This window comes from Protopterus annectens, chromosome 3.part0 (assembly GCF_019279795.1).
Source record: "Protopterus annectens isolate FY-2018-M chromosome 3.part0, PAN1.0, whole genome shotgun sequence".
NCBI lineage: Eukaryota > Metazoa > Chordata > Ceratodontiformes > Protopteridae > Protopterus > Protopterus annectens.
The window spans coordinates 777,981,933-778,005,315 of record NC_056731.1 but is presented as its reverse complement, the minus strand read 5'-3'; the positions used below and the strand labels follow the sequence as shown (position 1 = coordinate 778,005,315).

The following is a 23,383-nucleotide window of genomic DNA, read 5'->3' as shown; positions in this document are numbered from 1 at the left end:
GCCAACTCCATCTCATCTCACTACGCACTTTGAGATATCTGTCTCAATAAAACACAAACATAGCACTAAGTTTAGCAACAAACCCCCTGTATTAAAATGTCAGTATAAATGTACTGTACAGCAAAAGAAAAAATCCTCTCTCTTACTTTATTTTATTTACTTATATGTGCTTACCAGGATAGTGCACTGATTAGAACTGATGATTTCCAGACACAGCCCGCAAACATTCTCAAGTAGAAATCTGTGTAGTAATAATTATAATAGTGATAAATACAAAGAGTACACAAGTAAAAACAAATTGAAAACCTCTCATTACAAAAGCAGCCTCATGAAGTTAAATAAAAGAGTGCTGGAACAAAATCAAAACTGCCAAGGCAAATTATGGACTGAAAATCAGTACCTTTAGCAAGAACTACTATAAATCCTTCTTTTACTTTCCAGGAAACCTTAGGTGCAATCCCCAATGTTGCAGAAAATGTAATTTATTTATTTATTAATTCGTTCTTTGTTGATTGGATTAGTCCCTCTAGGCTAGTGGTTTCTTTTCAGGGGAGACCCATGGTGGTTTTTGTAATACTAGGCGAAATTCGGAAAAGATATCAGGGAACTTCCCCTACTCTTGATAAGGGTCTATATCAAATCATCAAACACTTAGAAAAGTGAACAATGATTTATCGACCCCATGTAAGTGAAAGCTTACAAACTCGTATGCTTAGAACAGCAATTTTTTTTTCAAGGGAAAAAAAATCGCAGTTCCAAAAAAAAAACTTAAAACATAATATAAAGTGGGGGGCTTTGCCCCCCACACCCCCCTACTTAAATATACCAACTCCGAGATCACACTACAGTGACGAAAATGGCAAAGTAATGGACACAGCCAAGAGATTTCTTTCCCAGGGAAAGAATTTGCTTATATGCCGCTTCATCATTTTGCCTTTTCGCCTTTTCAAGTTCGACCAAGATGCATTCAACAGAATGCGTCTTCGGTCATCTAATAGAAACCCCTTGATACATCACATCACATCCTGACTTCCTGTTCCTGTTCCAGGTGCAGGGCAGCCCAGAGGAACAGCAAGAAAACATGATGAATGCTGAGAGCCAAAGCATTGGAAGTGAAGTGTGTTGAAAATGGAACAAAAATGGTCGAATTGCTACCAAAAATTTTCAGGCGATGTGGAAAGAGAAAAAATGTTGTTTGCTGATGGTGAGGAGATTGAGAAGGAGATGGAACTAAATGTGCTGGAGATGGATTCAGAAGAAAATTTTCAGAAAAAAAACTGTTTGAAGTGGCAGAATTGGCCAAAAAATGGGTTATTTCAACTCTCTAGTCAGGAAGGTTGCAGGATGAGTACCTGGAAGAGCTAATTAACCAGAGTGAGCTGGGAAGTGGAGCTTCGGCATCCTGGAGTGACATTATGAGAAAATAGAAAGTGGAGAAAAAGAGAAGGAAAGAAAAACAGAGGAGGTTCCAGAAAAAAAGTCCTATGCTCAAACGGTGGAAGAAGGAACTAAGGAGAAGACAGAGATTATGGAAGTAAAGAAAAAAATGTTTGGGTGAGCAATAAAAAAAGAAAAAGGCCTAGACTAATATGAGTTATAGGACAATGTTATTGCACCTTTGGGAGTAAAACCTGAAGAGGTAAGAGCTTTCATTGTAATTAACAAAGTAACTTTTTGTGACTTTTTTTTTAAACTGGTCAGACCACAGAAAATGTTTGGGGGCTTGTGAAAAAAGAAAGCAGACTTTCCATGTTCAGAATATGTGGTGCAGACCTTTTTCTGGCAAACAAAAAAAAAGAATTTTGGTTCAGTTTAGAACTGAAGTGGAAGCAAAATAACTGACTTATTATTTGTTAACAATATGTAAAGAAGTGTTGGACACTACTAAAATCTATGGTGAAAGAGGATTATGGACTGAGGGTTTGGAATGTGGTATACTTTTGAAAATGGAAAATGACAGTGTAGTACACATACCTAGTATTATTAATATGCATGGCAACAGAGGTTTTGTAAAGTACAGAGGGCAACCAAAGACTTGTTATTTTTGTGGAAAAAGTGATCATTTAATTAATGATTATGACAAAAAATATGCTATTTATGTGGTCAGACAGGCCATAATGCAAAGAAATATGAAGTGAAATGCAAGAAATGTGGTAATGCAGATCATTCATGGTTAGAATATGAGGCAGAAATATAAGGAAATGAAAATGAACATGAAAATGAAAATGAAATTATACAAGAAAAAGATTTAGAAAATGTTGTGCAAGACCACACAACAGAACAAGAAAAACATCAAAGTGGTATTTAAATTTAAGGGGAAAGACAAATTGAAGGGAAAATAAAGAAAGAAAGGCAAAGGAAACAAGCGGAGAAGAGTCAGAGTGGCAGATAAAAGGCAAGAGAAATGCAATAGGAAAGAGGGTTAGGGAAAGAAAAAAAAATAAAAATATAATGGTTAAAGAAAATAAGAAAGGTAAGGGATAAGAAAATTATTTTAATAACTGTTCTATAAATTGAAAATAGTAGCTTTGAACATGAACAGTATGAAGAATGTTAAAAGAAGAATTAATATTTTACAATGGTGTGCTGCAGTAGATGTTCAAGTAATAGTGTTAGACAACATTAGAATATTAACAGAAGACAAAAGGTTGAAAACAGAAAAACTTTGGAATGGTACTGTTATTTTTCCACATAGGCAAAGAAACATGTTCAGGTATATGTATATTATGCCAAGAAATATAAAAATATTAGGTACTACAATAGTAGAACTGGGCCATATAACAGTGGATATAAGATGAAAAAAATATGTATAGAGATGCAGATGTAACAAAAAAGAAAGAGAAGCAATGTTTAAAGTATACCTAATTATGTATGTGTTAACATGGAAATAATAATGACAGGATATTTTAATTGTAATTTGAGAAATAGTTGGGATGTTAAAAGGATACTGAAATTATGAAAGTGAAAAAATTAAAATGTTGGAAAATAAATACTGGACTTATAAAAGAAGTTAAGACAGCAATTGATTTTTTTTATATCAGTAGGTCTAAAAATTACACAAAAAGAAATCAAATATACTGACTTTTCTGATCATGTCTCAATTTTTGGATAAGAATTCATGAAAATGAGGAGTGTATTAAAATAGGAAAAGGTATAAAAAGAGTAAATGAAAAAGAGTTAGAATCAGAAGAAATAAAATAAATTATAGAATTATGGCAACAACATATTGGTGTGAGATTTGCATGAAAATTGGACAATTTGGTGGATTCAATTTAAAAAGAAATACAAAGAAAGCATGTTTAGAATGCTTAGAAAAGAAAAGAAAAAAGAAAAAATGGAATGCAAAATTTTAAGTAAAAAATATTTAAAGATTTAATAGAGAAGAACAAATTATTTTATGAAAAAGAAAAATAATTATATAAGAAATCAGGATAAGGTTAATAAATTATTATATAAACAAAATATTGTTTACAAGTAAAAAAAGAAGTAGCAGCACCATACTTTTGTAAGACAGTAAAAGAAGGAAAGGTAATGAAAGAATTAAAAAATAAAGAAGGTAAACAAGTTAAAAACAGTAAGAAATATATGAAATAATTAAAGAATATGTATTAGATTTATATAGTAAAAAGAAGTTAACATAAAACAAATTTACAATGAGGAAAATTAAACAAGGAAGATAATGAATATTTAGAGAGGAAAATAAACACAAATGAGTTGAAAGAGATCTTGAAAGATGTTAACATGAATTCAGCTACAGATTTGTATGGAATTTAATATAGTATGTATAAAGAAATGTATGACTGGCAAAAATGGTGTTTATAGAAGTAATGAATGAGTGGCTAGATAAAGGAATTGAGTATAAAGAAATTTGTACAGGTGTGATAAAAGTTATATTAAAAAAGGAGATAAAGATGAAATAAAATGGAGAATAATTGCACACTGAATAACACAGACTATAAAATTTACATGATAATAGTAACTAAAAGAATAGATAGACTACTTTATCAGAATTTGTTTGGAAGGAAAGGAGAGTCAAGACCTATTGTGGATAATAAGGAAAGTAATTGATGATGTTATTAATAAAAAGTAGAAACAAAAATCATGATAGGGGATGTTAGTAAGGCATATGATAATATTCAGTATAAAGCATTATGAGGTATTTTACAAGCATATAACATAAGTGAAAAATATTACAAGTAATTAAACCAGTGCATGAAAAGAATTATGTAAGTTTCTTCAACCATGTACTTAATTTTCTGTTTATTTTTTTCCATCCAGGCTTTATTTTGTGCCATTACTACAATATCATCAGCGTAAGTGTATATTATTGGCAGATGTATTTCATTCATCATTCTATATCCTCCCTTACTTGACATTTTATTAATTTCCATTACTACTGTGGTCATGATTATTAACTATTATTATTATTATTATTATTATTATTATTATTATTATTATTGTTATTATTATTATTATTATTAATTAACTATTATCATGAAAAAAAAACAACTGGAAAGGCCGCAGAAATACCTCACAAAGAGGATTACCGGCCTCAAACAGATGCCCTACGCAGACCGTCTCAAAAAACTCCAGCTTTCCTCCATCGCATATCGCCTACTCAGAGGTGATCTCTGCCTAACATACAAAGCTATGTCAAACCCAGAGCTGTTGGACATGCTCCACTTAAAGAAATCCCAATCCCGCCAAGCTACACACTCTAGGGACCTAAACCTTGTCACCACAATAAACAGAACATGCCAGAGGGATAGATTCCTGTCCCAGAGACTTCCCATACTCTGGAATAAACTATCTATCTATATCAAACAAAGCTCCTCATTAGCATTCTTCAAGAAAAATCTTGATTTCTGGATGGGAAATAGGAAATTCACCCCGGGATCACTTCTGTGGCTCTGCTCGACAGTGGCACAGAAAAATAATTTCTTGGGTGGCAAAAGCCAGGGTACCTTTTTGGCTGGGCTTGTATAGGCCCTAGGGCCAATAGCCTAGTACCTACCTATGAGCCTGTAAACCTATGACATTGAACATAAATGGTAGGATTGGGGATAATTTGAAAATAGAGTGTGGTATAAAACAAGGATGTCCTGCAAGCAGTGTGATCTTTGTTATAATCATGAACACAGTAGTAATGGAAATTAATAAAATGTCAAGTAAGGGAGGATATAGAATAATGGATGAAATACATTTTCCAGTAATATATACTTACGCTGCTGATATTGTAGTAATAGCAAAAAATAAAGCCTGGATGGAAAAACATAAATAGAAAATTAAGTACATGGTTGAAGAAAATTGTGTTAAGCATAAATAAAGAGAATAGTAAAGGATATGAATATGAAGGTATCATAGGAGATGTGGAATATAATGAGTAGAGTATAGATATTTTAGTAATAGTATTTGGAAGTACAGAATACAGACATGAACAATGGGACAACATTATTAAAGAAATCAAAGACATGATTACATTCTGGAAGACATATAGGCTTTTATACAGGAAGAAAGCACATTTAATAAACACTATAATAACAGGTAAAATAGTTTCTATAGCAAATGTTTACATGATGCCAATAAAACATGAAAAAGAAATTATGCAGATATTTTTTCATTTATTTGGGGTCAAGATTGAACCAGGTTAAGAGGGAAATTTTGTATATGAAAAATAAACAAGGGGGATTGGGGCTGATTAATCTGATTATGCATGCAGCCTCTTTAAGTTTGTATAAAGTACTAAAAGGAATAATGAAAAATAGTAAAGACTTGATAAAAACAATAATGTATTGTAAATATAGACAAATTTGGGAAGAAATAGAAATAAAAAAAAGTAAAAGTGTTTTTAATGAAAAAAATGAAAGAATTTTGCAGTAAAATTCTATTGTGGAAATTAAAAAATAATATGATTGAAAAGATTAGAAAAGAATGATATGTTAACATTATGTTATCCTTTTATTTGGTGGATCCATGGAAAAAGAAGTAGATAAAAAAAGCAATAATGACAAGATTAAAAAATTATAAAAAAGAATGTAATGATTTTTTGTGGAGATTGCCCATAGGAAGATTACCAGTGGGGGCAAATATGCCATATCAGAGAAACAGGGCAGAATATATAATACAAGTAAAGGATTGGAAACTACAAAACATGTCTTTCTCTTCTGCTGCCAGCTCTGCTAATCAAACCCTGTCATCTGGGCTGCAGTAAGGATTCCATCCCTTTACACCATGTAACCAGGCTTAGATCCAAACAAATTAGGCCTGGAGACACCGTTTTCACAAAATGATCCTTTACTTATGGGGTCCCCCAAGACTCAGTCCTAGGACTATTCCTATTTAGTGTTTACTTCAGTGAAGTCAAAGCTGCTGTGAAAGGCCAGTGGCTGACCAAGACTGCTGATGATTGCAAATTTAGAGCTATCGTCAACTTTCCAGAAGGTCCCCAGATTCTGTAGGAAGGGATGGAATCTACAAAACAATTGGTTCCAGGACCATGGTCTAAATACTAAAAATGCAATGGCATGTCCTTTGGGACACATCAATTCCCCTACACATACCGTACAAAAGACAGTCCTCTCAGTATTGATATTGTCATTTGGGAAATTGCTATCTTCATGGGTATTGAACACTCCTTTGGCCAGCATATATGGATAATCATTATAAAATCCTTCCATCAAACCCAGCTCATAACCAAAGGTATATGTTCTATGTCAAAGGGTGTCATTATCACATTGTACTCCTCTCTTACTAAATCAAGTGTCATTTGGGGTTGTGAACAGTAGATCATAAAAGAGTCTAAAATGAGAGGATACTTAAATGGAAAGTGACTCTTGCAGCAACTGGCAAGCATTTGCCTTTCCCAAAGGGTGGTGTCCCTTGGGGATTCCTTAAATGAATAAACCTCAATATCCTGTATTTATTTATTTATGAATTAGTTAATTCATTCATTTGTTGACAAGGTAAATAAAGTGTTCCAAGATAGTTTTCACATACAACCTGGGCTAAGTAGGCAGTACAATCACCAAGACAATCAACAGACACAGTATCTTTGAACAAGCAAAAAAAAAAAAACAGCATCATTGGAATGGAAATAATTTTCAGCTGGTTGGCAGGTACATTATTAAAAATGTATGCATAATTTTTCAAAGCAGTAAAATACTAGATAATAGAAACAGGATAAAACTATGTAGAACATATAATTAATTACAGTGCAACTAGGGGAATTAATACATTGTACTTTTCCTGGGGGAAACTAATAGATCGCTGTTAAATGTGTACAGTATGTACAATAGTAAGTCATTTGTAATAAAACTGGACAGCTGGTAACTGTCAAATGCAGTCCTCTTAATATTAATGTAGGTGAAGACAGTAATAATAAGTAGCATATAATATTAATAAGCAACATCAGTCATGGAACATTTGCAGTCAACTTAAGTAATTTGTCAGTATCTTTTATATTGTCTGGCAGCCTGTTCCAGCAGGCTGGGACAATTTTACTGAAGGCTTTTTCTGTGGAATTTAATTTGAATGATAGTCTATAAAGTTGTAATGCACTGTTGTTTTCAGAGTAAGTTAAGTTTGTTTTCTGACTAGTCGCAACTTCTTCAGGGAAGACAATGACTTTCATGAAGGAGCCTAAAAGTGAGGGGACTTAATAGGAAGGTGACTCTTGCAGCAAATGGCATTCATGTGCCTTTCTTGAAGGGTGATGCACTTGTAGTATCCCTTGGGATTTGCTGAATGAATAAATGTCAATCAGGGCCAGCTTTAGCAACTGTGAGGCCTGATTTGCACCATTTTATTGGGCCCACTTACCTTATTCATCATCGACCACCCCACCTATTTCTCTACTTCCTAGCTTCTTGAACTTAAGAATGTTTCAGAGTAGTTATCAGCAATGTATGCTGTATTAAAATGGCATGTTTATTTATTAGCTTATATTTTTCCATAAGACATATTAAAACAGAAGTAAACAGCTGCACTCCTGGATTAAGCCCCCCAATCCAATATCTCCTGTAGTTCATCTGTCTCTGTCTGTTTAACTCACTCAGGTACAATGTTAAAAGCCTCTTTGATGGGCCACTGAGATCCTGTGTTGACAGGGTTCCTAACTTCCTATCAGAAGAGCAAATGCTGAAAATAGCGAACGCTCTTCTGTCGAACTGTAAAGTTCAAAAGCTGAGAATGTCATGGAATGGCAATTTTTTCCCTCAGGGAAAAAAATCGCTGGGTTGTTCTTGGGACTTTGCTGTTTTCTCCACTGTTGTGCAATCTCGAAATTGGTTTATTTAAGTTGAGGGGGTGTGGGGGGCATAGCCCCCACACTGGGGGGGGTGCGGGACAAAGCCCCCACTTTATTTTGTTTGTATTTTTTTTTTGTTTTTGTTTTTTTTTGTTTTTTTGGATCAGCAAATTTTTTTCCCTAGGAAATTGATCCGTGACTTCGACATTTTTGGGTTTCGAACTTTACAGTTCAACAGAAGAGTGTTCGTTATTCTGATATAGACACTGTGTACATGATGTGTTACTAGATACATGCACTGTGGCTTTCTGTAAATATTTTCCCAAACATTGTAGTACTGCCTGGACATCCTGGATTCACCCTTTGCCCCCTCCACATTCTGTTAATGTTATTCATATTTAATTGTTTGTATCTTTTCTGTCTCTGTCCTTATGCGCCTTCCCCGCATTTGATGCATGACTTATTCTCATTCATATTCCATAGCCAGCAATTGTGCATACTGGATATTGTATATGATTTTCTCCACAGAGACATTATGCTATATGATGCTATGTGTACAAGTAGTCTTCTTTCTGCTTTTACTGACTGAATTCTTGTAACGTCTACTGATGGTTCTGCTTGTTATGGTACATATTGCCCTGATTTCAACTTCTCTGCATGCTTATCCTTACACTACCACTACTACATTAATATTGGTTAAAGTTTAATGTTTCTTCCATTGTTTTTCACTGTATTACTGTTTTAAAACTTTCAGTAAAGTAGATGATTTTTCTTTCCTCCTCTACCTCCTACCACTCAGCACATGTACTTCATGTTTCACTTCTCTGGTATTATTTTGATCCTATATGTGACTGCAAAAAGAATTTCTGTTCCATACTACCAAATTGGTAACATTCTGTCACAGGTCATAGTGATTAGGATTTACCTCTCTTTACAGTATCTGCATTTTTGTATGCTTACTAAAGTTTGTTTTCATGCCATCTGGGGCTAACTATTCCGCAGTTACTTCTTGTAATGTTATTCATTAACAACCATACATAAACCCCATATCTGTACAAGAAGCAAAAGAAAACAGTACTGGTCTGTCAGTTTTTAAAATAAGCATGGTCTTATTTTCTGATACAGTAAGTGGAGTCGGACACAAAATCAGATGGTTAATCCAAGAAGTTTTAGGTTGAAAACCCTGCTGACCACTCAGCAGCATTAACTGACTTATGGAAGAGTGAGTAGCTACCACTGTCAGCCATACAAGAGGCATGAAACTGCAGGTACCAATAAGTGCCTTGCACTTTGATGTAGTGTCTCTCAAGTGAATGTCCAGGTCATGTAAGGCATAATGATCATGTCATAGTCTAGTGTGGGGCCCTGTTTGGCTGGATAGGTTCAACTGGCCTAATGCCAGCCCTGACTTCAATATCATTTTTTATGTGGCTCACAGGAGTATTCTGTTATATGAGGAAACTAATGGTGTGTCTGAAAATGCATATTCTAATCTTGGGAATAGGGCTTTAGTGGCTAAAGTTCTCCTAGCTTCTGCATTATGCAAGTTGGATGCCTTGTAGGAGATCTGTAGCTGGTTTATCACACTATTCCATATGTACTTCAGTATGGGAAGTAACGTTTAGATGTTGGTCTTGTGTGATGCTGGATATTTTTATTTAATTGTGTAAGGTAAAGGTTTGCCTAAGGGTCTATACCAGTACCAGTAGTGGTAAATACCAGATATTTTCCATCATGGTGGTATTTATGTCACCCATAATCAAAAACAATTAGGTAGACAGTTTGGAAACCAGAATAGAACTTCATTGGAGAAATGGCAAATTGTTATCTTGCGAAGTAGTAATAAGTGATCAACCACTTCAAATGTCCTTTTAAGGTCTAGAAACAAAGCACTTGTCAGTAGCCCCGTATCCATGTTAATGTATATGTTGTTAATGAGTGTTTATATGGCAGTAATCTACTATAACTGGGCCTGAATCCATGTTGCCGTCAGCAAGAATATCATATATTTTAATACATTCCAAGCAGTTGCTCATGCAGTAATATTTCTTATATTTTTGTTATGAGACTGAGAGGACCATTGCTTGGATTATAAGTGATCCCTTAATAGTAAATGCTTTATATAACTACTCAGTTTTGGTCATTTTTGATATAGGTATTTGATGTGGTGGATATTCTTTTGGATTATTTGAGACTTACGATTGGGCTCTAAGTGCTGTCTTGGATTGGTTTACCCATGTCTTTCTGAATGAACCCAATGGATATTATCTAGCATTCATACTTGTTCCAGACATACTTTATCTCTGCTGACCCACAAGATTCCATCTTGCGTCCGTTGTTCTATGTATGTATGAATGCTTTTTAAGGAATAAAGGGCTTCAGTCTCAGTTCCAGGCAGATAACATGTACATTTACTTGTCTTTCCTCATAACAAGATTCCTGTTGTAGATTCTCTTGTTAAGGGCCTGGAATGTATTCGCAATTGAATGATTAGTAAGTAACATTAGCAGGTTGTTCCATTTTGGGAAAGCTATCTATTTGGATTTTAAAACTCACAAGCATATTTGGTGGTGTTCATAGGTTCAGCACTGTTTACCAGGCTCATGACCAAAAGGGCCTTTTTAAACCTAGCCATGCATCCCAAATCTCTGTCAGTTACTGATATACTTGAAAAGTGTAAGCAAGGATTTGGGAAGGGAAACATTTGCAAGCAGGGGCATGGGAGATTAACAGTTTACAGGCTGCCTGTGTCCATTAGAGACATGCATACGAAACCAGGGATGAATTTCCTGTTCTTTATCCAATTGTCCAAGTTACACTTGAATTGGGTTAGGGAGGAACTCTGCTGCATATGGATGGGGAGCCTGTTCCAGAGAAGGGGTAGTCTCTGGGATCCATACCTGTCTCTCCAGCAGGTCCTATTCATATCACAGGCAAGGTTTAACTCTTTTGAATGGGTAATTATGGTGCCATTTGTTTTGCGGATATGCAAGAGGTCCATTGGAGTGGGGTTTGACAATGCTTTGTATGCCAGGCGTAGATCTCCCCTCAACAGCTTGTAGGAGACAGAATACAGTGATAGTGCCTTGAAGTGGTCTGCACAGGAAATGTACTTATGCTCTGTATTCTTTTAGTAAGGAACTTCTGTGGATGTTCCATTTGCTGGATATGCCTGGTTAGGTACATAAGGGAGCACTGTATTCAGTGATAGGTGTAATGAATGCTGAGTACAGTGGAACAATGACTTCTTTGAACCTAGATCCCATGCCTTTGCTTGTAAGTTGCACACCATAGAATGATTTCCTCACTACTGTAAACAAGTGAGGGTCAAAGGCTAGATTACTGTCTATGTGTGTCCCCAAGTCCCTGCCTGCTGGGTCAAATCTTAGGGTGTGTTGTCAAAACGATAGTTACCAGGGGTGGATAACTTCCTGAAGGATACTGGCATGCATTTCTTGGCATTTACCTTTAGTCCACGACTTTGGCACCAGTTACTTGTCTGAGTCAGCCCTTCCTGGAGAACATTTGTGTCAGTGGGTGATTCAATGAGAGATCCTAATTTTCAATAATCTGCAAATTTAGTCATTGACATTGGCCTTGACTTCAGAGAAGTAAATGCCAAAAAGTAGCAGTCCCAGGACCAATCCCTGAGGGACTCCGCTTGTGACCGGCCTCTTTGTAGAGGTGGACTCCTTAATTATAACTTCCGGCATCCTGTCATCCATTGATATTGTTGAATTGTATAGGAGCCCAAGATTAGCTGACAATGACTGTAAAACTTTGGTAAGTGAATTAGGCGAATGGTTCAGGGATGGGGTTGGCCTCCTAGATGGTGATCTAAACTCCCTGGGGACTTTTGGAAAACTCCTTGTTCTTTAAATACCAAAGACAAAATTATTTTGGATAAAGGACTGAGGACTGGACAGATTGTCAGTAGCTCACCAGACATAAAAACACACTGGATATTGTTTGGGCTAGGGACAGTTTGGTGACTCAGAAGGCTGTAGAATGCCTGCAACATAATAATTCATATCATCTTTCTATTATCTGGGAAATGTTACTGGAAAATAATTGGACTGTTCTGGTGAAAAATTAGTATGAACATTTTACAAAGCTGACTAATAAAGATTAGTAATGAACTGGAATACTGCGATTGGAAACAAGATTTGTATGAAGAAGTTGTATATTTACCCTGTGATATGGTCTGCTTAAAAGTGAGATAAGTAATCAGTGATTTCATTCCTACCTATAAAAATGCTGAGCCTAAAAAGTTTAAATACAGTTAGTGTAGAAGAGTTATTCAGTAGTTAATCAAAAGGAATATCTCTACTTGGCAATTTTTGAAAAAATCCTATTACGTAAATTATTGTATGATACAAAAAATGGAGATGTCTTAGTAGAATGCTGCAGTCATCCAAAGAAAAATAGGAAATAAAGGTAGCTCACTGCACTGAAGAATATAAAATACAGTTCTTTAAACATGTTAAAATTCAGATATAGTACAGTAATATCTATACTGAAGTGTGCCAGTCATGTTCTGCAGCAAGTATAATAAACCTTTGGAGTTGGATATAATCTCTTTACCCACAGTGGCTCACTTCCTAAATTAATGCACAGGTTACTGTATTTTCATGCTAAATGCATCAGTATTATATTCTTACTTCTCAGAAAAGCAAGTTATCAACTAGTTCTTGCAGGTAAATCACCCACATTGAAAATTAACTCATGATTATGTAGTAGTCAAACCACAGTGTAAGTATCACCTCCAGTAAGTAGGTAAGTTGTTTCTGCTTACCCACAATGCTTTGCAGATATATGTAAATCAATGGCCAATACCTAAATTATGTCATTTTTTGAGAGAGGTTATAGAAAAAATGAATAAACAGTGAAACTAAAAAATCAAACAGCATACTATTGTAATTTTTTTCAAAATCAGTTGCAATTGTAAAATAAGGAATATAACAGGAAATAAAATTATTTGTAAATCAAATCTAAAAGTGACCAATCCACTTTTAAGTTTGTTAGCACTATCACCTCTGACAAGAATAATTATTCTCTCTCGCCATCACTGTTTAACTCTATATGAATTACCAGTTCAATAACTAGTTATCTCTTGTACTGTACTGTCTGCTTTCATTCACTGCTTTTCATCTTTGTATTATCTTTCTCTCTACCTCACAAGAAACATCTTTCTTTGATACTACAAATAATGAGGAGACCTCTCTATGTGGAAGATCTAAGATTCCTGAGAGTTCAGGCATCTAAATAAAACAGTACTGTGAAGATCCAAACTAATAACAGGTAGTAGAAATACTTTCTTTAAAACTTCCGAAAGTATAAATCCACTTATGAAAGTAGGGCAGCACAAGATGGATCACGCTTGAATCTTCTTTATTTAAAAAAGACAAAATGTGGCCATTTTCAATGTCTGTTTCACATTTTACCTTGAATGCAGCTGACGTTTGGTGCATGGGAGGGCAATAGTTGCTGGGTCTCTTTATCGTCTCATCAATGGGTTTATTTTCACAATTCTTAGCCTTGCCATGGAATTGTACTTTTAAACTGAGTTTTCTCACATAACGCTTGAAGTTTATGAATACCTATGATGCCTAAGTAGATGTTCATTTTTGGATATGACATCATTTAGTATAAAGGCACAGCTGCTTTTATATAAAATGATTTAAAAGAATAATGAACTGGCTAGCCTGTACAATAGGAAATGTTCCTACATAGGATGACTTGTATATCTTAGCTATTGGTTTCTTATACTGCTAGCAGTATGGTATGCAGTAAGGTCAGTCTTGTGATAAACTTGCATTTGGCAGGATGGTAAGGTATGTAATTCTTATCTTTTTGTCTCGCACAAACAGCTTGAGTATATCCTGTGGATAAGATTGACACTTGCCTGGATTGCATGTTGTCACTTGAAAAAGAGAAGGGATTTTCTAATTATTTAAAATCATGTCTTGCGGGAAGCAACTGCATATTCTGTTTTGTAAGGGTAAATAAGAATGAAGAATGTTGGAATAAGTGCAACACTGATAAGCTACATTTCACATATTTTCTTTTTGCTTCCCTTGATGTGCTTGTTTCTATAATGAACACATCTTTCAGAAGTCATTAAACTCTAAATACCATCCAAGTACTTGTTTTGTTTTAATTAATAATATCATTTTCTTCAGGAAATACACAGTGTGTTTTTGATACATAAACTGTACTCAATGTTTGAATGGTATATACTGTACTCAATGTTTGAATGGTAAATTTGCCTTCCAGCGAAGGAGCAGAAAAATGACATAACTGCCAGTTATTGGTGTAAAACTAATATGTATAACTCTGCCTGTATCCCATCAGGAGTGCACCAAGTATTACCTGAAAGCTTTACCACCTTTTATGTACTGTGGCTGTGTATTTATAATTATTGCTTTTTACTTTTTTATTTAGAGCATGGTTCCTAATCCCATCCACTGTATGCTGATACTAGTAGACAAAGAAACCGCATTCAGACCTGAAAAAGATGGCACTGTTCAGGTACGTGGTACAGCACAATCTAAATTCTTCCTATAGTATACCACTGTTCAAGTGGGACAGGTTTTCTCTGCTCTTAGTTTTTCTGTTTTATTCCTGTCTTCCTTTTATTGGTGCTTTCTACACTTCATTACCTATATCAGTAATCACTTATACTCCTAAAACTGTATAAAAGAGTGCAATAACACTGACTTGCATAGTTGCAAATACAGGTTTAAATGCATGCAAAGAAGATAAAAGATTAGTAAAAAAACTACATCCATATACCCTTCCACTGACTTGGACCATTCAGTAATCCTTGTGGATATTTTTGTAATTGCATAGCCATATGTTGTCATGGACCAGATTTAAAAGAGTTGCCCTCAGTGTAAGTCTGCTCTGATTCCAAAAAACATGCTGTCTAAGTGTTGTTATTACTATTGGTGTTACTGTTGGTATTGTTGTTATTTAGCTCAGGATGAGTTCCACTTTTTTCTTCCTGAGGGTCAAGAAATGTCTGAAAGATTTTGAATCACTGGCTGCTTATATGTATCCCTGCATAGAGCTTAGTATATAAGCAGGCAAAGTAACTTTGTGGGAGGGGCTTAGAGCTTTGGGAACTGGTCCAGATGCAGTATCCCTGGCAGGATACAGCCCACAGGCTACTGAAGCAGTGAAGAATTTAAACATCTGTTATAGGTAAGTGCATTTTACACAACTATACTTCTCCTTTTAAAAAGATAAACTACAAAGATGTTGAGACATATCCTAAAAATTCATGCTCAGTCCTTAATGGTGCAAATGCACCAGTAAAAACTTTAAAAAGTAAAAAATCATGGACATGGAATTCATGTAGCTGAAACACTGCTATGTGTTATGGGTTAATTTCTTTATATCTCATGTGCCTCCACTACATGAGGTTTACTATTACACAATGAAGACTCTAGCTTGGCTGGGTCTTCCTTTTAGTTTTTTAGAACCTCATGTTCAGCTACCATACATCATACACATATCGCATCGCACTTTCCTAAAGCTAGGTAGCACTATTTTAAGCAACTCCACTAACCCACATGTCTAACCTTACACTAAGTTCAGGAACCCTGCGCTATAGTTTGAAACATGTCATAATTTTACCAATTTGACAGTGTAAGAAACTTCTCTGTGTGGAAGATTTTCAGTCCATATATTTCTAGTTAATCACTGTATATTAATCAGATCAGACAATAGTAGTAGAAGTAGCGAACGTAAACTCAAGTCAAAAAGTAATAACAGAAAATATATAATTCTACAGCATTACTAAGTATTCGAAAGTAATCCAAGCAAGGGAGGCAGTCTGTTTCCAGTCGAAAATCCTTTATTAAGTACACAGACAAGCGATCCAAGTAAAACAAAAATAGAGTAATAATTTCCTCACAAGCTTTCTAAATATATATATATATACTTTTTATCAGGCATGGGAGTGGTTTATTGTACTGTAAAACAAAGTGTTATTGGTACACATGTTAAATTCACATCCCTTCCCCCATAAGTGTGACATTCGAGCTGGTCCTACCATAACTGGTAGCTGTCATAATAATATATAGCCCTAATGTACTTTAATGGTACATCTTATTTAACCAAATTATTAAGTCTGTGATTTTATACAAGGCAATATAGTACATGGCTGGAAATATATCAACCTTAGTTCATTTTGCGATCAAAAATTATATATAAATATATACATATACATTTTGCATGTAAAAATCAGTTTCTATTTTCATAACCTATTGTTAACAAAGATTGCTTTCGTCCTTCTAGACTTCTTCAGGTCTGTGTACAAGAATCATAAAAACCTATATAATTGTATAATTAGTTAGTATTGTTATTACCATCATTTTGAATAAAGTGGAAAAAAGAGAACCAGAAAAAAGTAAAAAAATATATATGTATGATGATGGAAACAAAATATACACTTAAATTTCAAATGATTTAAAATGGTATTTAAAACCAATTTGTAGAAAAAATAAAATAAAATACACTTAGTCATGTAAACAGTGTGGCAATTTTCTAAGCTCCGGTGCACTTTTAATTGAACAGTAGTAGTTTAGTCCAGGCTTTCTAAAAGAGTTCAGCTTTAATTGCCACATGAGTTCCTGTTTCTCCAGAATATTCGGGATGTCTCCTTCAAGATCACCCATGTCTATGCGATCCAGGATCTGGAACTTAAAACCTGTGCGTCTTTTATGAAGAGAAAGGTGTTTGGCTAGTGCATTATTTTTACATCCAGAGCGAATTTCTGACAGATGACATGAAATCCTTCGCTTGAGTTTATTTACAGTCTTGCCCACGTAGAATGCATCACATTCATTGCACTGTGTCCTGTAAATTACTTTTTTAATTAAACTACTACTGTTCAATTAAAAGTGCACTGGAACTACAAATTGGTTTTAAATACCATTTTAAATCATTTGAAATTTAAGTGTATATTTTGTTTCCATCATCATACATTTATATTTTTTTACTTTTTCTGGTTCTCTTTTTTACACTTTATTCAAAATGATGGTAATAACAATACTAACTAATTATACAATTATATAGGTTTTTATGATTCTTGTACACAGACCTGAAGAAGTCTAGAGGGACGAAAGCAATCTTTGTTAACAATAGGTTATGAAAATAGAAACTGATTTTTACATGCAAAATGTATATGTATATATTTATATATAATTTTTGATCGCAAAATGAACTAAGGTTGATATATTTCCAGCCATGTAGTATACTGCCTTGTATAAAATCACAGACTTAATAATTTGGTTAAATAAGATGTACCATTAAAGTACATTAGGGCTATATATTATTATGACAGCTACCAGGTAGGGCAGGACCAGCTCGAATGTCACACTTATGGGGGAAGGGATGTGAATTTAACATGTGTACCAATAACACTTTGTTTTACAGCACAATAAACCACTCCCATGCCTGATAAAAAGTATATATATATTTAGAAAGCTTGTGAGGAAATTATTACTCTATTTTTGTTTTACTTGGATCGCATGTCTGTGTACTTAATAAAGGATTTTCGACTGGAAACAGACTGCCTGCCTTGCTTGGATTATTTTTGAATACTTAGTAATGCTGTAGAATTATATATTTTCTGTTATTACTTTTTGACTTGAGTTTACGTTCGCTACTTTTACTACTATTGTCTGATCTGGTTAATATACAGTGATTAACTAGAAATATATGGACTGAAAATCTTCCACACAGAGAAGTTTCTTACACTGTTTTGTTTTTAGACCCACTACACTTTAGTGGGTTGTTTTGAGACTTCGGGGATACCAAGGAGATTAAATATTACCAATTTGAAAACTCTTATCCCCTAAAATGGCATTTGACTTTAGACCTGTCGATAATGTATATGATCTTGAAAAAGATATTAGAAAAGTCTATAACCAGATCCTTGAACATCAAACACCTGTCATGTATTAGTTGACCATCACTGTGTTTTTTATTCAAAATACTATATTCTAATTCCCATGTTATCATTTACACCCAATATTTACTCCAGCATGGAAAAGGGATGACCGTATGCTGCACTGTTTTAATGATATAAAAATAATCTTTGAAACGAGTTGAGCACGGTACTGTAATTCAAAAACTCTTTTCATATGGTATCTGAGAAGTTGTATTAACATGGTTTACAAATTAGCTCCATAGAAAAACATTTTGAATAACCACTGACAGCATTAAATCAGACATCAGCTCATCCTCTTGTCTCATGTTCTAAGATAATCAGTTAATCATTAAAGAAAATAAGACAGTGTGAAAAAGATGTGAAGGCAACTTCCTTGAAGCAAAAATCTCACATAAAAACAAGGTTGTCAGGAATACCCACACTATAGCCCTCCACATACCATTCATCACACATACAGATTGTCTTATGCTGAGGCTCTTAACTCATTCCCACCAGTAGAGGTCTTTTGAATGTGTACCTTTAACTCCCAGTGGGTGTGGCTTCAGCCTTTAAAAAATAAAGTTATCACCTTACAGATCTAGCAAATACTCATTGACAGAAGTCATATATCAATACAATTGTGTTTGCCGTCATGCATTCCTCAAGATAAAATATTCTGATACTTTGTATGTTGCATGGTTTTGGAATTATTAATGCAAATATGAACAGGCAATATTTGACGCCTAGAGGAGCAGTAGGAGGCAACTGCAGAAACACCTGGAGATGTCACTTGGCTGTAATGAGAAGCCTTCCAAAATCTCAAAGACCTCAAAACCAATTTATGGCAAAACTGCACCTCAGTAATCACTAAAGCATACACCAAAAGCAACACCACACTTCTCACTTTAGCCTACACCTAGTGGCCCCCCAAGTGCAAAGCCCATAAGGCAGGCACACACTTTACCTTTTACTCTTGTCATTGTGGACTCCATTGTACAACACGCAGATGAATCACTCATCAGGTTGGATAGAAAAGATAACAGTTAGTTGCCTATGTGAAGCCAGGATCCACAGTATCACACGTGGATACACTCAAGTTACTGCACCCCAGGTACTAATATGATTCTGTCATAGTCCATGGGGGTGTGAATGACCTGAGACATACCTCAATGGACTGTATAAAAAGAGACATAATGGCTCTCTTGGAATATGTGTCACAGATAGATATGAGCCTTTCAATGAGCAGCATTCTACCTTCACCAAGGGTGATGCCACAGTATGAAAATAAAAGGGTCTATATTAGAATACCGAACTTTCAAAATTTCGAGTGTTCTAATATCAAACCCTAGTAATCGAAAATTAAAAACATCGAACATACAGAACAGCAAATTCTTTCCTAGGGAAAAAATTTGCTGTTCCAAAACACATACACACAACACAAGCGCACCAAACAAACAGCAATCCACACATACACCTAAAATCTTACACCTAACAGTACACTAAACTATACATACACCACTAACTATCCACTTACCTTAACCCAAACCCTAACCCTAAGGTCCGTCACTATCGCACAGTCACTTCATCCGTGCCCTAACCCTAACTCACATATCCCGCCCTAATCCTCATGTCCACACAATCGCACACTTACCTGACCCGCGCCCTAACCCTAACTCACCTAACCCGCTCTAACCCTCACATCCACACAATCGCACACTTACCTGAACCCAACCCATAACTTTCTACCACAGCGCTGAAAATACCGAAGTAACAGAAATGGACAACTGAATTCTTTCCTAGAAAAAAATTTGGTTTTCTGTTTCTTCGATATTTTCAGCGTTTGCTGAAAACAGGTCGATATTAGAACACTCAAAATTGTAAAAGTTCAGTGTTCTAATATAGACCCAAATAAAATGATTGATTTTAATAACTGGCTTAGTTTTTGGTGTCATTCCAGAGGAACCCAATATCTGTGAGCATGGAAGAACACAGTCAAAAGACCACATTGCTTTGCCAAGGATGGTTTGCACCTGTCCCCCGTAGGCTTCCAAATACTGTCTAAAACTTTATCCATCCCCTTAGAGCCTTTTTAGGCAATGCCAAAAAGACAAAAATACCAACACAGTGAAAAAGTCTAGAAGCAAGCTTAAAGTATTACTGCTCAATCCCTCAGAGTGTAAACAAAAATCTCCATACCCTTCCAGCCCTCCACACTCTGGAGAATGTACATATCTGGGCCAAATCACCATGGGTGTAAGGTCCCTCACTATATCCTGGCTAGCTACAGGTCACTATCTATACTTCTAGAGTCTCAAGACAGTTACCTAAACCTATTAGGGATTCTCTCCATCCCACCAAACACTCTGTTTATGGGTGACTTGAACTACCCCTTTATAGGCTGATAAAGATACACTGCCTCAAACTCACAGGTATAATGCTTCTTGGACTTTATTAACACAAGCACCCTGAAACATACAGTGCACACTCCTACCAGAGGACCAAACAAACTGTATCTGGCATTCACCAACATAGCAGAGTGTTACACCCCCCCCCCCATGTCACACCCTCACTAGTGAGGACGAATCAAAAAGCTGTCTCATTTGAAGTACAAATCAACCCATAAAATCCAGCTAAACCAGTAACTGTTAGGAAGTATTCAAAGGCAAACTATGTCCTATTCAGTGACATATTGTCAAAATCCAAGGCCCATCCCAGAGACCACAGCTACCTATGCAGAATTATTCACACAGAGTCACTATACAAACATGTGAATGGCTGCATAGAGGCTGCTGTACCTACCAGAAATAAACCCAAACAAATCCTAAAAACAAACTCCACTGGTGTAATCCTCACCTAAACAGTGTATATAATAAAATAAGAAAACTCATGGTCATAATCAAGAAAAGCAAGTCCCTTAAATACAAGTGCTCTCTTATACAACTAAACAAGTAACTAAGAGGTCTAATTAAATCCAGCAAGGCCAACTGTGAGGTCAGAACAGCCGTGCAGGCTAAAGACAATCAGAAAAAAGTCCTTCTTCAGCTCTGTCCAGAACCTTAGATGTAACATACAACAGTGTGCTAAACTCGTGCTGAATGGTACTACCTACACCAATCAGAGTGCTGTACCAAATATACCAGCTCCTCCCCCCAGCTTCAGCAGATGAAATCCCCTGCAACATATTTCAGCAGTTATCAGCAGGGATCATAGAATGAATTATCGAAGAAATGATAAACAAGGACATTGGCAACTTACAGACCCTGGACCCATCACAAATTGGCTTTGTTAAGGGAAGGTCATGCTTACTTAACCTGATAGACTTCTTTGAGAGGGTCACCAAGGCAACTGGTGAGGGTAAAACAGTGCATACTACATATCTTGACCTGGCTAAGGCATTTGAAACAATACACCACATAGGCATCATTGACAATCTCTGTAAACTAGGCATAAACCTCTATATAACACCCTGGTTTAACAGCTAGTTCACAAACAGGACCCAAGAAGTCAAGATAAGTGAGACCGCCTCCACCAACAGACTGGTAACCAGTGGAGTTCCCCAGGACTCTCTGTTGGACCTGCTCCTGTTTGGCATCTACTTTTTGGAAGTCAAGTCTAACATTAAATGTCTCTAGCTCACCAAGTTCACAGATGACTGTAAATTGGGAGCTGTTATAGATTTCCCCAAGACACAAACATCACGCGAGTAGGTTTAACACAGACAAATGACTGGTTCCAAAGCCATGGCTAAAACTCAATGCCAAAAAATGCAATATAATACCGTTTCGTAAATTGTTAACACAAGTTAATTACTCCATTCATAAAATGCCCCTAACAGTCAACCCAGTAGTATGGGATTTGAGAATATATGTAGGCAACCATCTGACCTTTGACCAAAACGTAGCTAATAAAATAAGAAAATTGTTTTATGTCACCCAGCGTATAGGTAGTTATAGCACCACTCTACTTGACCCTTATCAGACCCATCAGTGAATACAGTGCCCCCTGTAACATGTATCTAACCAGAAACCTGCAACAGTTGGAATGCCTGCAAAGGTTTCTCACTAAGAGAATTAAGGGCATGAATAACCTGTCCTACACTGGTCACCTATAGACTCAGTATCTATATTCAGTCTCCTACAGGCTGCCGAGAGGCTATCTTTTCCTGGCTTACAGAGCTTCTTCAGATCCAGCCCAGATGGATCTGTTGCACATGCACAAAACAAACTGCATCATAAACACTAGAGCCAAGGATCTGAACTTCACTTGTGACATAAACAGAACATGCTGGAGAGACAGATATGTTTCTCAAAGAATTCCCACACTATAGACTAGGCTCCCCATCCATGTAAAACTGAATACTTCATAGACGATATTCAAACAAAACCTTGAAAATCTGATGGAAAATCATATATTTGCCTGTAGTCTGGCCCCCACGTGCCTTATGGACAGAAGCTGTCAATAAGAAAAGTATTATCCTAACATCCCTGCTACAAATCTTTAGCTACCTGACTACTAACATGCTCCCCCATATGTTGCTTGAGACCCAAATTATTTGGAGGGCATGACTAGGCTTGTAAGGTCCTAGTGGTGGTTAGCCTGGTAACAGCTTATGAACTTATGAACCTATATGAGTTTCTGGTTAAACTAGCACCTATCATTTCTGCAGTACACAGAACAAAGAGTAAATAAAATACTGAATTAACTTAAATGTTCTTATGAACTGACATATCTAGTTGCAAGAGAAGCTATGAAACACATTGCAAGAAATATATTTTTACAAAGGTTAGAATATATCTTGCCAGTCATTTCTTTTAAATTCCTCCTAAATTTGTTACATACTTCAGGTTAAAATACCACTCTTGTGAAATATTGGTCTCTTGTGAAATATTGGTAGTAATTTAGTATTATTTAGAAATTGACTGCAAGCTCTTTTTTCTCACATGGAGGGAATGGAGTTTTCTATGGCAAGACTGTCCTATGATTCAGGAGACCAGATGTGTTGCCCTGGGCATGATTGAGATGGATAAGTCTACTTGAAGTCATCACCACTATAAGAGAAATTTAAGGATATAAATTTGAAGATGTTAAGGAATCATTGTTTACAAACTTTGTCTGCACTGCCTGTTCAGTGAGCAGGAACAACCTAGAGATTAAGAATATGAAATACATACATACATAAATAAAATCCTTACCATTTC

At 35.7% G+C, this 23,383-nt stretch overlaps 1 protein-coding gene across 4 annotated transcripts in view; it reads left to right on the top strand.

Moving 5' to 3' along the window:
* PLEKHG4B (pleckstrin homology and RhoGEF domain containing G4B) overlaps window positions 1-23,383 on the top strand; it is a 960,241-nt gene that overhangs the window by 633,761 nt on the left and 303,097 nt on the right. For all 4 annotated transcript variants that reach the window (XM_044065125.1, XM_044065124.1, XM_044065120.1 and 1 more), the window contains exon 7: window positions 14,690-14,776. In XM_044065125.1, coding sequence (XP_043921060.1) covers window positions 14,690-14,776 — 87 coding nt within the window. The remainder of the gene's footprint in view (window positions 1-14,689; window positions 14,777-23,383) is intronic.